The sequence below is a fragment of the Nomascus leucogenys genome, chromosome 21 (genome assembly GCF_006542625.1).
Source record: "Nomascus leucogenys isolate Asia chromosome 21, Asia_NLE_v1, whole genome shotgun sequence".
NCBI classification, from domain to species: domain Eukaryota; kingdom Metazoa; phylum Chordata; class Mammalia; order Primates; family Hylobatidae; genus Nomascus; species Nomascus leucogenys.
In genome coordinates, this window is record NC_044401.1 from 20438932 (window position 1) to 20454088 (window position 15157).

General features: G+C 36.4%; 1 protein-coding gene across 1 annotated transcript in view; it reads left to right on the top strand.

Annotated features, from left to right (window-relative positions):
• ABI3BP (ABI family member 3 binding protein) overlaps positions 1-15157 on the top strand; it is a 247464-nt gene that overhangs the window by 173110 nt on the left and 59197 nt on the right. Inside the window, exons 38-50 of the mRNA XM_030802139.1 lie at positions 42-125; positions 1589-1648; positions 2428-2511; positions 4136-4192; positions 5227-5286; positions 5953-6033; positions 6753-6812; positions 8983-9057; positions 10192-10248; positions 10911-10982; positions 11436-11483; positions 12236-12301; positions 14658-14732. Of these exons, the coding sequence (XP_030657999.1) occupies positions 42-125; positions 1589-1648; positions 2428-2511; positions 4136-4192; positions 5227-5286; positions 5953-6033; positions 6753-6812; positions 8983-9057; positions 10192-10248; positions 10911-10982; positions 11436-11483; positions 12236-12301; positions 14658-14732 (879 nt within the window). The remainder of the gene's footprint in view (positions 1-41; positions 126-1588; positions 1649-2427; positions 2512-4135; positions 4193-5226; positions 5287-5952; positions 6034-6752; positions 6813-8982; positions 9058-10191; positions 10249-10910; positions 10983-11435; positions 11484-12235; positions 12302-14657; positions 14733-15157) is intronic.

The window sequence follows — 15157 nt, forward strand, 5'->3', positions numbered from 1 at the left end:
ATAATGTAGTTATGTAGTAACCCACGAACTTCTTCCTTCAGCTGCCAAAACATCACAACGGACACGTCGTCCACGTCTCAGAACAAAAACCACACCACGTCCTGAAGCACCTGAATCCAAACCAGGTAAACTATGTGTTCCTGGTTTAAGGAGTCCCTGCAGCCTAAGCCAGCAGGGTCTCAAGAGTAATCCCAGTGGTTGGGAGTAACCAATAGGCCCCTGTGAGAGGGAAGCTACAACTCATGGTCAGCAGCAGATCCCACTGTGAAGATGTAAGAGAAATACTGTCAGGAGATCTGTGGAGCAACTGTGAATGCCTCCTGCTTCCTTTGTGCAGTCTTCTCTGGCACCGTGCATTTTATTAACTTCCATTTGTCTCTTAAAAATAAAACTTCTTTAGAAAAATTAGACATATTCAGCTCAAGTCAAGAACCATTAAGTGCCTTAGATATCCTCCCAATCATATTAGCACATTTGGGATATACATCAGATGTCAGAGATGCATTTTGATCCTCAAACCTGTAAGGCAGTTGAGAACAGAAGCCTTTCCTTTGTAAATAAAGTAAAAGATGGTATGGGGCAGTATCTGTGCAAATACAAGACTGGTTTTGGAGTGCTATCAACAAGATGTGCTTGGTGTGTAAATATTTGGAGCAGGGAAATATAGATTAAGGAGAAATGGAGCCTTGAAATCACCAAGGCACAGGGATGAGTAGAAGGGTGGGAAGAATAAAATCAGAAGGAAAAGACACAAGTAGAGACCAACCAGAGGAGACAGTCTAACTGGACAACTGATGTAAAGATGTCTTACTTTGCTGGGCGCGGTGGCTCACACCTATAATCCTAGCACTTTGGGAGGCTGAGGCGGGTGGATCATGAAGTCAGGAGTTCAAGACCAGCCTGGCCAAGATGGTGAAACTCCATCTCTACTAAAAATACAAAAATTAGCTGGGCATGGTGGTGGGTGCCTGTAATCCCAGCTACTGAGGAGGCTGAGGCAGAGAATTGCTTGAACCCCAGGAGGTGGAGGTTGCAGTGAGCCGAGATCACGCCACTGCACTCCAGCCTTGGTGACAGAGCAAGACTCCATCTCAAAAAAAAAAAGTCTTACTTCAAGATGACAGGCAGATCCCTTCTGAATCTCACTAGGACCGTGGATATCCATGGCAGAGATGCCTAGGTCCTTGATGGAGCAGTTGAGATTTGATCTGGTAGACATCAGCAAGCTGTTCTTTCCACATGAAGGCATGTTCTTTCTTTGCTCAGAATGGAGGAATATCCTACTCAATTCATCATGCTAAGGCCTCCGTCTCTTTCCAAAGATGCGTTCTTAGCAATACCTACATAGTCCATTTTGGATTATTAATTAGATAACCAGAGAATTAGGAATAAGGAAATAGGTACCTGAGTTAGGTATAGCCAAATTTTAGGAAATCAACTGTCTACTTTTTTAGTTTTAACAGTTTTTAAAGGTTGCTATATAATTCTATAAGCTGTATTATACTAGTAAGACTCATTTTTGAAGAAAAGTTTTGAGTTCACATTCATTTAAAATAATCATTTGGTTAATTTTAATGCTTTTGATCAGTTCTTACTGCAGAGCTCAAACCTGTTACACTCAGAACTGAGACTTGGGTGACAACACAAGGTAATAGCATGTTGCAATCCTCATTAAGTGTTCTTCCTTCTCATCGTCAAACCCATTCCATCGTCATAGCCGCAGATTCTTATGCTTTTTAAGACTACATCATCATTCTCTGTTGTCATTCCATCATATTCTTCATCCTAAAAGTATTGAAAATTCTGACTCTTAAAACAAATCACCCTTTGTTTTTAAAAGAGCCATGCATGAACCTAACTCAGGCTATGTTTTGGGTATGTAACCATCTGAAATTATTTTGTCATCCAGTGTGTTTTTTAACCAATTTTTTTGTTAAAGGTGACTTTAAAATGCAGTTTTCTTGATTCTAACATTATTGTGATACCAGAGAGTTTCTTTATGAATCTAAAGTTCTATTTACTCATTTATTTTTGCTATCTATGTGATATTCTCTGATTGACATTTTCGTTAATTGTGTGGTCTTATTTTAGTAATTGTCAAAGAACTTATAACTGACCACCACCACTATATTTTAGCAGTGACTCTTGACCTTTTTATTTGATGAATCCTATTGACTATTCTTCACTTCTTAATTTAGCAATTCCATTTTAGAATATGACACTTCTTCCCAATCAACTTTCTTCAATTGTAAAAGGAGACATACTATTATAATCATAATGAATGTTTCTAATTAAAAAGTTAAAAAGACAAATTTCCTGAAATATGAGAAAATCCAGTAAGTTTTAAGAGATCTCAAACCGTAGGTCATGCTACTCATAGCTTCTGAACTATGGACTCTGTAGTAACTGAAGGTTTTCTTTCTTCAGCTCCTAAAACATCACAACGAACTCGTCGTCCACGTCCCAAAACTAAAACCACACCAAGTCCTGAGGTTCCTCAAACCAAACTGGGTAAATTTGGGTTTCTGGTTAAAGTAGCTCATCCTAGCTGCTCTCAGGAATTTATAACTGATCCAATGATGGGAGTGATGGCCTAGTGAGCACCATGTGGATGAAGGCACAAAAGATCTGCTACTGCTCCCCCTGTTGAGTTAGCGAAGGAGAACACAGTTGGGATAGATCTGTGTGGCAGGTGAATTCCTTGCATTTTCTGCATATAGGTCTGTCTCTTACTGTGTATCTTATTTACTAATTCTTTCTTTCTTTTTTCTGAGACGGAGTCTTACTCTGTTGCCCAGGCTGGAGTGCAGTGGGGCAATCTCAGCTTACTGCAACCTCCGCCTCCCGGTTCAAGTGATTCTCCTGCCTCAGCCTCCTGAGTAGCTGGGATTATAGGCACATGCCACCACATCCAGCTAATTTTTGTATTTTCAGTAGAGATGGGTTTCACCATGTTAGTCAGACTGTTCTCTCAAACTCCTGACCTTGTTATCTGCTTGCCTCGGCCTCCCAAAGTGCTGGGATTACAGGCGTAAGCCACCACGCCCGGCCTCTTATTTACTACTTTTTATTTCATTGTATTGTCCTCACAAATACAAAAATGCATTACATAGAACCAGGCATTTTTATTTCTAGAAAAAAATTTAAGTGCCTTCTATCTTCCCACAGTCACATCAACAACTGTGAGGCTATCACAGGAGGAGGAAGCTTGTTTTTCCCATCTTACTCTGTAGTATAGTTAAGGTCAAAACCTGTCCCAGTATGAAACATTCAAAGATTGAAGCAAGGGAGTGTATCTGGGTAAATTGAACTTGTTTTGAGGGGTGCCGTACACATCTAAATGCTTAGAAAAACAAAATGTTATGAAGAATAAGAATAAATCATTGGAAAGAAGTTGGGTCTTAAAATCTTAGAGATGAAGAGAGTCAGACAGGAAGGGTAGAGGCAAGTCAGAGGGCACAGGCTTCCTGAAACACGCAGGATTCTGCTTCTAAGTAGTGATGACAGCTGCATTTGGAAGGGTTTATAAGAGCAGTTGAAGAAAGTCCTTGAAGATATGACTCGGAAATTTGCATCTGACCCAAGAAGCATCGCCCATCTAGGGTCCAGCACTTTTATGATTAGAGAGTAGAGAGCTACTCTGCGTGTTTGTCCCTTATCCTGATTTGTTGAGTGCCTTTACTGCAAATGAAATCTCAGCCTATGATTCACTTTGCTTTATTCTTTGCTATGTCTTCTCTCAAACAGGCTGTTGACTGTATTTGTGCTCATTTAGACACACTGTTAAAGCTTCCACAAACATGCCAACAGTTACTAGGACAGTTAGATAAGTATGTATTTGGCAAAATGTCTGAATAAGCTTCTAGGGCAGTTTTCTACAATAGTTGGAACTAAGTACTCAGACACCTAGGAGAATATTACGTGGGCTTTATTGAGATGTGTGCCAAATTGTGTAGGCTGTGACTAAGTGCCTTTTAAAAAAAATATCTGGCTATAAGATGGCCAAGTCTTCAAATAACAAGTATCAAATTTCAGAAAATTTCTTAAAATTGCTATATACTGATTGAAGCAGTAATATACTGGAAAGATATAATTTACTGACTTTTCACAAGTTTATTTCATTGCTTTTAATTAGTTCCTGCCACAGATCTTGAACCTGGTACTCTCAGAACTGAAGCTCCAAAAACCATGGGTAATGAGAATGTGTGTCCTTCAAATAGTGCTTTTCCTGCTTATTGTCATACTACTGTAGTCAGTTTCTTCTTCATCATGAGACCGTCCTGTCATTCTTTGTCATCATTCCATTATAGTCTTTATCTTGAAATTATGCTAGGCTCTGTGTCACATTATCAGTTGAATTTGAGAGAACTGTGCATGAACTAATATCAGGACATCAAACTGCTTTTAACCTTTCAATGTGTCATGTGATCATGTGCATTTGTTTAAACAGCATTGACCATTTTAAGCTGCATTTCAAACACGAATCTCTATCCCTTATTTATGCTGCTTATTCCTCATCAATTGTAGGGAAGCACAGTGTTTCTTTGCTCATATTATTTTTCATTATATTAGATCTGTGTAATATTGATTTTTTTGTTTCAAGGAATGATGTTTTTAGTAAATTGTCAAATTGTAAAATGTACCTAAGTCTTGAAAGTTTTAATGAGAGGCTTCCATAATAGGATAGACTGACTCTTTATTCAACTCTATTAAGATTTAACAGTTTCTTAACTTTTACTGAATCAAGGAATGCTTTGAGATTTTGATGAGCACAGTTTATTAATTACATGGTGTTCTTTATGCTTTCATACATATGAACTCTTTATTGTACCCATAGTTATTTAGACAGTAGATAACAAGACATTTATCCCGACTTCTACAGAAGTGCAAGTAGACTGTAGACTGATAAATGCCTTTTTCAGTACAGTTAGAAAAGCATATATTATGCAAATGTGTAAAAAGCTTGTCCAACAATCTTCCACTAATGTGTAGCAAGAATCAGATAATCAAACATCTAGGAGAATGTTTTGTTGACCACACAGTGATATTAATCTGAGTGCAATGCTATCTTGCAAGTCTGTCTTATGAGACTAATGGGTACCTGACCATGGTTTGGCCAAATCTGCAAAAAACAAGTCTTACTTTTCTCTCAGTTCTGAAGCTTAAAAAGTGACGTGTGAAGTTAATATTCAAGTTAAATCTCTTTGCTTTATTATTTTTGTCTAGTTGTTACTACAGTCCTTGAACCTGACACTTTTAGAACCAAGGTTCCAGAAACAACATTAGGTAATGATATTCTGTGTTCCTGAATAATTTTTTCTGCTTATTTTCAAATCCATTCCATCATTATCATAGTCACATTATCATCAGCTTTGTAGGACTGTCTTGTCATCTTCTGCTATCCTTCAACTTTATATTGTCCTTCAACTTTATATTGGAGTATTAGTGATCCTTAGAAGTTACTTATTATTTTCAAAAGCTGTGCATGGACTTAGTTCAGAGTCTACCATGTAATCTTATTTGAATTTGTGTCATGTACTTTTGTCTAAACAGCATTCATGTCATTCATGTCTAAAGCTAAATTTTAAACACAGTTGCTGGTGGCTATATCTTATGTAAACTGACTAAACTCTAACAGTTCTTATGATATCATGGATTCTTTGGCATACTCAAAAGATTTAGTGTGAGCCTAAGACTCTATCATCCAGAGTTTGGCTCTAGTGTTTTTGAAGTTAAAGATGTATGAGTCTCTTCACTTTTCAACTTGATTTTATATGTAAGTTTTCTCTCTCAAGTATCTTCGGTGATTAAAAAAATTAACAAAATAGAAAATATTTTAATCTTAAAAGACATATGACTTAAATCTCAAGGAAATATGACATACCTTTAAAAACCTAAAGTTTTGTCTCCAAAGCCACCTGCACTAGAGTAATCCAAAGTTTCTTCCTTCAGCTCCTAAAACACAACGGACACGTCTTCCCCGTCCCAGACCCAAAACTACATCAAGTCCTGAAGTATCTCAGAACAAATCGGGTAAATGTATGAATCCTTGGTTTAAGTAGCCAAGGAACCTGAACCCTGGCAGGCTATCCCAATAAAGTCCTAAAGAAATGCCTATGATGGGAAGTAACAGTCATCATGTTTTCTAAGAATCAAATTATGTGACATGGGTAGCAGCTGCTGCTTGTACAGAGCTGTCCAGGAGAACATGGCTTGGGGACACTTGTGTGTCTGATCTCCTAAATGACTTGGTTTGGATGACGTTCTTGGTCCCTCTTTAAAGATGTGTTTACAGCGAGATTAGCATACTCATGGGTATTTATTGCTATATCTGCATTGAAACGTGATCCATTTGTTATAGACATGATTACATAAACAGGCATTTTTTTCAACTTCCAAGAAAAGCAACAAGTTGCTTTCATATATATTTCTCTATATATTTTCATATCTGTTGCCTAAACAAATTTCCAAAGCCAGACATCCATACTAGTTAGAAAACCAAATACCTAGGAAAACCTCATGTGGATAATATCAAGATATGTAGCAGAGTTCAAAAGTTGTAACTACCTTCTGTGATGAATTGTTCTAGCTAGTGTGGCCAAATCTTCCAAAAGCAACTATATGCTTCCTATCAATTCAAAAGTTTTAAAAAATTGTGTATCATTTGAAACCCATGTTTTAAAATAAAAATTGAGGATTTTTTTAAAAATGTCTTTAAGCTTTCTTGTATTCATGTTGTTGCTTTTGGTTAGTTTCTGTTACAGGCTTTGAACCTGTTGTTCATAGTACTGATGCTCCAGGAACAACATTTGGTAATGATTTTTGTGACTTGCATTAAATGCTTTTTATTGCTGTTTAAAAACCCACTTGAGCAGTGTCATGACCAGAGTTGCTTCTGCTTCCTAAGACACTGTTATTCCATTCTACACTTCATTTTAAAATGGTCAGCAGTTTTAATTCAAGTGTTACCTGTTGTTTTTCGCAGATGTCCCTGGACCCAGTGAAGGACAGCTGTCCATCATGAAACTCTCTTTAAAATTGCACCATATGATTCAGTGTTAAATCTGAGGTCCAAATTGGTATTTAGTATTTATAGATCTAAATACCCTTCCATTTGGTATTTAGATCTATAAAGCAACAATTAAGTACCATGAACTCCCTTTGAGTAACTTAGTTTCTATAAAACCTGTGTCTTAGTCTCATTATTTTCTTCCTATTTTAAGGAATAAGGTGTCCCTATTACATTAAAATAGCTTTTCCCTGAAAGTTCCTGGCTCCTCAATCATTGATAAGCTTGACCACTGTTCTTCACCACAGCTTAGTAATGGCTTTTAATCTTTGCTAAGTAGGAATCCCTCTGAATATCTGTGCATGTTCAATATTTATTCCTTTAATCACTTCATATGTGATTTTGGTCTCTAAAGGAACCCTTAGTGATGATCACAAACAAAGTAATTTTTTTCAATTTAGGAAATAAGAAAATCTAACATGTTTTAGAAAACATAAATCTACATACAATGCTTTCAATGATTTCTAGACCTACAAACACTATAGCAACCTAAGATCATCATCTTCTAGTTTCAAAAACATAAAGGAGGATGAATAGAGGTTATTCCATCCCTCAGACCTTAAACTCCCTAAACCCTCTCAGTTGAAATAACGAAAATCTATGGCTTAGGTTTTAGGAGGTTTAAGGAGTCTTAGCCCATTGCACTTGAATCACAGGTATGACAATAAGCTTGAATATCTTCCCATTTCTGTGCCTTCTGAGAGAAAAGGCATTTATAGTAGTCAACAGCTTGACAATTACAGGGCTCATTATTAGATTCATAGCTGAGGGAGATCTATCCAGTGGCTAAATTCATCGTGTGCCCTACATAAAGACTGTATCTTACAAAGGATCTATCTTATACAGTTCTTATTCCATTTCATTCATCTCTTTCTCAATGGTGCTGCTACTTTTGCTTAAGAAAACAATCATTTCCTCATTCTTTGTGTACCCAACACCATATTAACAGTTGAGTGGGGTGGAATAAGGAGCAGAGGTAGAAACCGACAGAAAGGATACATTTTACCTCTTAAAGTACAAAGTAATTGTGAAGAAACCATAAGGTTTTCTTAGATACAGTTTTCTAAATATAGAACAATTTCTTCCTACTAATTGTTTAATTGAGTAGTAAAAACAAAATATTTACAGGAGTCAAGGAATGATGTGGGCTGATGACAGAGAATAGTTGGACTTTGAAATAATTATAGGATTTGGATTAGAGGGTGGAAGGGTGGGAACAGCACAAATAAAACAAGTACCAACACTTGTTAAGGGTGGCTAAGGGGATGGTGAAACTAAAATATAGAACAAAACGCTCCTAGATGATATTCAACATTTTGTTAATGTTACTATCATGAAATCAGCTATAGGCAGCTCTTAGCTCTTGCGGGAACTGAGATTCAGATACAATAGTCCGTGAGAACTTAATTTTCCAAGTAGGCTCCTGCTTTTTCAGAAGGACATTTTGAATCAGGAGTCAGCAATTTTTTTTTTTCTGTGAAAAGTTAAACGATAACTATTTTAGAGTTTGTGGGCCATTCAGTTTCCGTTACAGCTACTCAATTCTGCTGTTTTAGCTTGAAGGCAACCAAAGCTGATACATGAATATGCTCTGAACAATTTTAGTTCATTCTATGGCTATGTTCCACAAAACTTTATTTGAATTTCATACCATGTTCACGTGTCATGAAATATCATTTTTCATTTTTTCCCATCGCTTAAAAAAAATGTGAGAACCATTATTGGCCCACTGGCTAGACTTGGAAGGGCTATAGTTTGCTGACCTCTGCTTTAAATAGGGCACATTCTGTATGGCTCTCCGTAACCTCATGATTTTCAGGGTCTGTGTATTTTAGTTCACTGCTACCTCTGTCTGAAACCTATGAAATAAATAACTCAAAATTACTCTTACAATTGAGACCCTCTTCTTTCAGCTCCAACTGAACTGCAAACTCTTATTTTGAAACCAGTGACATCACCAAGCCTAGAAATGACAGAAAGTCAACCTGGTAAATAGATTGTTTTATCTGTCTGGGTATGCTGTGTGCTTTAAGAGGCATACTGTAATTCTCTAAGTTATATTTCCAAAGATAAAAAATGAAAAAGGAATACACATTAATAACTGTAAATATTGCACAATGCTCTTTTTTGTGATTGCATGTTGTTAAATTAGTAATACATTAATATTACTACTTGAATGTATAAAAATACTTTTCATTGCATTTGTATCATTCTAGAAAATAATCACATATCTGATTAAGTGGTTGACAAACCACTTAGAAGAACTAATTTGATTATTTATCCTCATTTTTTCAACAGTTACAAGTTTGTGGCTCTCTTTAATAGTAAATTAAATTTGTGCTAAAAGAACACTAGTTCAATTGTGACCATCAAGGAAGGAGAAATTTCTCACTTCAGTAAAATTAATAAAATTTCCTCATAAACAATGTGAATCCTTTAAAACATACTGCCCTTCAAGCTTGTAAATAGGCCAGGCATAGTGGCTCACACCTGTAATCCCAACACTTTGGTAGGCCAAGGCTGGTGGGTTGCTTGAGCTCGGAATTTTATGACCAGCCTTGGCAACATGGCAAAACCCCAACTCTACAAAAAATACAAAAATTAGCTGGGCATAGTGGTGTACGCCTGTAGTCCCAGCTACTTAGGAGGCTGAAGTAGGAGGATCGCTTGAGCCCAGGGGGTCGAGACTGCAGCGAGCCATGTTCATGCCACCCTACTCCATCTGGTTGACAAAGTCAGATCCTGTCTGGGGGAAAAAAACGGATGCAAATTTTAAAAATCTGTATTAGCAATGTTGTTGCTACTTCCTGACATTTATTTTAAAACACTGGATCCTATATTTTTCTACCATAGGACTGTAATTTCTTTCCATCTCTTTTGAATATCTTTTAATTAGATAAATGACATTTTGGTACTCATGTTGAATGTACAAAGTAGGTTGTTAATGGTAACCTACAGTAGTTATAATGTTGTGAATTCAGTTCAGTTATGAGAGCTTCCCTTAGTGTTAATAATATTGTTATCCTAACAGTTAACATTGAACACTTACTGGATGCAAAACACTTTTGTAAATACTTACAACCTATCCTTTATCAATTGTACCATTTTCTGTTTTTTACTAGTTTCTGATGTTCTGGAATCGGTTACATTTAGTACTGAGTCACCAAAGGAGACCATAGGTAAAAATGTTCCCCAATGGGAAGTCAAGCATATGTGCTTTTCCATCTCATTGCAAAGTCATCTCTGGATGTCCTCACGCTTTGTGACATTTCATAGCCACCTGCTCCTCACAGCTTGTCTGTGCTCATCCAATGGGTCTTGAATGTCATTGTATACAGCACATTGTGTTCACATCTGCTGTATTGCTATGCAAGTTTCATAATTTCCTTATTCTCAAAATGAAAATTTTAACATTTTCTGTTTGCTCTTTCAATATGAATATGTACAACCGATTTTTCATTTTCATATCACTTTTAGGATTCATCCCGTGCTTTTGCTCTCCAAGTACTCATTCTATGTGTGTTTCTAATTGGAATTCTTATACGAAAAAAAAAAGAAAGTGGAATTATCTTCTTTGTTCCAGGTAGAATTGCTGTTGACTCTGCCATACGTTATGTATGGGGCGTGCGTGTTTCCCACGTAGCACACTGCCTTCATTTCCTGCTTTCATTTCTGCCGTCCCAAATTGTGGTCATCTTCATAATCTACCTAAACGTTAATTATTCTCAAGAATGTATCTGCTTAAGATAGCTCAATTCTATTTTTAAATTAAATGCAGGTTTCTATTACAGCGTGCTTTGGGTTGCCCACAACTAACCAGCCATTCCCGTTTCTTCCCTAGCACCAGCCAAAACAGACTATGTTTATCCCACTGCCAAAGCACCACTCTGGCCAGAGGAGCCAAAGACTGAAGGTAGCAAAGGTTTTAATGCTTTGATTCATTTATTTCACACATTTTAAATTAACATCAGTTACATCCATGGAATATGAAAGTTCAAGCTGTGGTACTTGATTCACAGTTAAACAGATTTGAAGAGCTACAGCTTCCAACATTCTTGAATTCTTAAAGTGATAATTGACTCTCTCTGAATACAGAAATAAATTCGTCTTTCTCTGCTGAAGTCTAAAGATTGAGGCATAATAACATTTGAAACCCAGTTAATGACAATTAAAACATAAATATTAATTGGAGGATTAGCATTATAGAATAGGATTTTTCTCCTAATTCTTTTTTCCTGTCTAAATCCATTGTCCTGTCTGTAAAATTATGATGCAAATTATTAATAAAATTTGATATTCAAAAAATACTTTACTATAGCTTAATATCTTACAGTTTCTAAAATTTTTCTCCTTTGTTTTGGTACAGTTGTGGAAACTATTACATATGTGTCTGAACCACCTGAGACCACACTAGGTAATAACCTCGTTAGCCCAACCCTATGTGCTCCCTGTCCTCATTGCCACCATCGCCTGGGAACCTCCGGGTCTCTCTCATTGTGAATTCATGTTACACCGTCACTCTTCGCCATGGCAGTTACTTTTCTTTCAAGGTGCTCCTATCCATAACCATTGTCCAAAAATGTCCTTCCTCCCATTCAGTTGTGTAACAAGACTTTGCTTATTTTCTCTTCATAAGTCAGCAGAACTGTTGAATCTAAAATATTTTTTTCCTAACACTGTACATCCTGCCAGCTTGGCATTGTGTTGAATGTTTCAGATAATGCTTTTTTGGCGCGATGATCCATTTATACTTTCTGACCTAGCAACATACTTTCTATTAACACTTATCCCATCACAGTTATTTACATATGTGGTTTTCTTCTCCATTCTTTCAGTGAAATTCAGAGCTGCTTAAATGACTCATAATATAATATTTTTAAAATTCCTTTTTTCCCTTCATGATTCCTATTGAATATATCTTTCTAGCATTGTTGAGGAGGTAGAGTTCTAATGTGAAATGAGAATTTTAGAAGTACTTTGTAAGCTTCATCTGCAACCATTTTTTTTAACCAAATGCATTATGAAGGAGTAGGAATGCTGTTTTGCTGCAGACTTGCAATTTTCTTTATTTTAAAAAAATTTATTTGTTACCATCCTGCCTGTTATCTGTACTCAAGGTCTGTCAAGTGCTATAGTAACCTACGTACTTTCCTTCAATTACCATAGAAACGTCGCCTCTGCCTTCTCAGTCTATAACCCTACCCAGCCCAGATGAGCCTCAGACTGAACCCGGTAAATACATTATTTTGTATGTCATATGTGAGGTGAGTGTTTGCAGAATGTCAGTATGGTCACCTCAAGGCATCAGAGGCCCTGACTTTATCATTCTGCCCACAGACTTTGATGGGTAATCCTACCTGTCTGATGTCCCGCTATCATTGATAATTACTCAAATGGCAGTGTTGTTCTTTAGGATATGGTTGAAAAATACTCTCAGCTACTCTGCAAGTGTTTAATTCAGGGAATAGGAATGCTTCTGGGGAGAACATTTATATTCTGTTCTATTTTAAAATATATATATTCTGATTTTAATTCTAATTCATCTCAACTAGTTTTACAAGTTCTATGATCATGTAAAAAGTATTTTAAGCTTTCTGATTTGCTTTTGACATTAAAAGAAACCTCCAGAAACAGGTTTGACTGTGCAATTCACATGAAAGGGGATGTACTGGCCAGTCACCTTGTAGTTATTCAGATACCTTTCTTCTTTCCACTCCTTTCTGCAGGGCTTTGGCCATTTCACTGCATACAAATAAAAACATCAAAACAATTACTTTGGCTTATCATAAAGCTTTACATAGTAGTGGAGTTTGAAATGAATGAAAAATAATCAACATGAATAACTAAATATGCCTCTTATTTTAAAAAATCCTCTCAATAGCTATAGGTTTCAATGTAATAAAAGGTTATCAATAAGCCCAAACTTCTGTTTTGATTGGCATTAAATTATTTTTATATGACTGTTTCCAAGGGAGATGTGGATTTTCAGTTTACTCATTGTCTGCTGAATATCCTACTAGAGGTTGCCTATAAACCCTACAGTTTTTTTTTTTTTTTTTTTTTTTTGAGACGGAGTCTTGCTCTTTCTCCCAGGCCACAGTGCAGTGGCGCGATCTCTGCTCACTGCAAGCTCCGCCTCCCGGGTTCACGCCATTCTCCTGCCTCAGCCTCTCCGAGTAGCTGGGACTACAGGCGCCCACCACCACGCCCGGCTAATTTTTTGTATTTTTAGTAACAAAAAGAAATCTACATTGACTAAAATAATGAAATCACTCAGTTATACCTAACTTTTCCAAATTTTTTTCTTAATAACTATAATAATATTATTGGAATGTCTCATTGCAAATACTGCTATTAGTGATTCTTATCTCATTCTGTATCATTTTTCATGGAATTGCTTTATGACATGCCTAACCTTCAGATGGTCTTTCTTATCCTCTGGGGAAAATAAGTGGCATATCAGTTAGAACCTTAGCAAGTAGGGTAGTTGAGAATCAGAAAATCACAAACTGTGAGAAACTCTAGAATGACAGAATTTTAAGATTGAAAGGGTTCTTTAAAACTGTGTAACTTTTGATGAAGAACCTGAGACCGTAGACCCAGTGATTAGCAAAGAGAGCTCTAAAACCCCCAGGCTCCAGGCTTCTAAACCAGGTCATCTCCAACATATATCAGTATTCATCTCTCTACAGGCAAGAAGATTCCACTGAAACCATTGTATACCTTGTATTTTTTCATGTAGTATCAGGAAGAAGATTCTGCAGACTCCTTCAGAAACTTCTGGTGTCAAATAACTCTTATTTTCAGCAAATTTTTCTTAAGGTGTCTGAAACTACATGACGTTGACCATGTTTCTTCTTACCTTTCTTTATCCCAGACACATTTTAGTTCAACCAGATGAGGTGTCTCCACAAGCTGCAACCTTGCATCTGATAATTCCTTTCCTTCAGCAAGATAGATTTTTTCATTTTTTTTTTTTTTTGGTGAAGAAAAAATTGGTTTTTACACTGATTGTCCTAGAATTTCTTTAGGATTTGCTCAGCAAAGGAATAACTCTCCATAGAAAATATCCTTGGTGTGCAATTTCTCTTCCCTCTCTTCCCCTATAAAGGCAATAAAACTTTTGTTTAGTAAGATTAATTTTTCCATTAGCACTTGCTATTAAAATACATTATATATTTGAGCTATAACATGTTAACTTTGTTTTTTATTTAGAAAACATGTATTTGCATTTAAAATAGTACAACTAAATATTCTGATAAAATTATATGAACTTATAATAAGGATGAATTCTTGTTATTGTGAATTTATTTTCAAACTATTTAAAAGGTATTTGATGTCAATATTTCTGAAATCCCAAGTTTCATTTTGCCAGCTGAACATCTTAGATATCATTTAATATGACTTTTTGTTTTGTTTTCTGTTATATAAAAAAGTTACCTTCCTATACTTTGCAGATCTTTAGGAGCCTTAATTGTTGGCTATTTAGGTCTTCAGTCACTCAGTAAACATCTCTGAGCTTCTAGAGGCTTAGGTACTGTCATTCTTGAAGGGCTCAAAATTTCCGAACCTATATCCTTTCTTTTAGCTCCCAAGCAGACACCACGTGCTCCTCCTAAGCCAAAAACATCACCACGCCCAAGAATCCCACAAACACAACCAGGTAAATATGTATTTTACATTTTAGCTTGAAAAGTTTGAGGTTAGTGGGGTTATTCTAGCAAATTGTTAATTAACAGTTATGATAGCAGATTGTCTTTAATACTTGTAAAACAAGTCTTCCTCTGTAACCTAATAAATATTTAAATTTCTTTTTGGACTTACTAAAAAAGTACATCATTGGAAGAGCTTATTCCACAAAGCTTTCCTTAATGTTGTGTTATTGAAGATGAGATGGACATGAATGGCATTGCTTAAGAAAGAGTAGCCTGCCTACTTCCTTTTCCTTCCCCAGCCTAAGACTACACTCCTATCCCTTCCACTATTCCTGTATGTGCTTCCTTCTGCCAATCATCTAATTTGAAATTTTCCTCAATACACGGCCTGACTACAACAAATGTCTGAGGTACACCCACCCAGGACACTGGG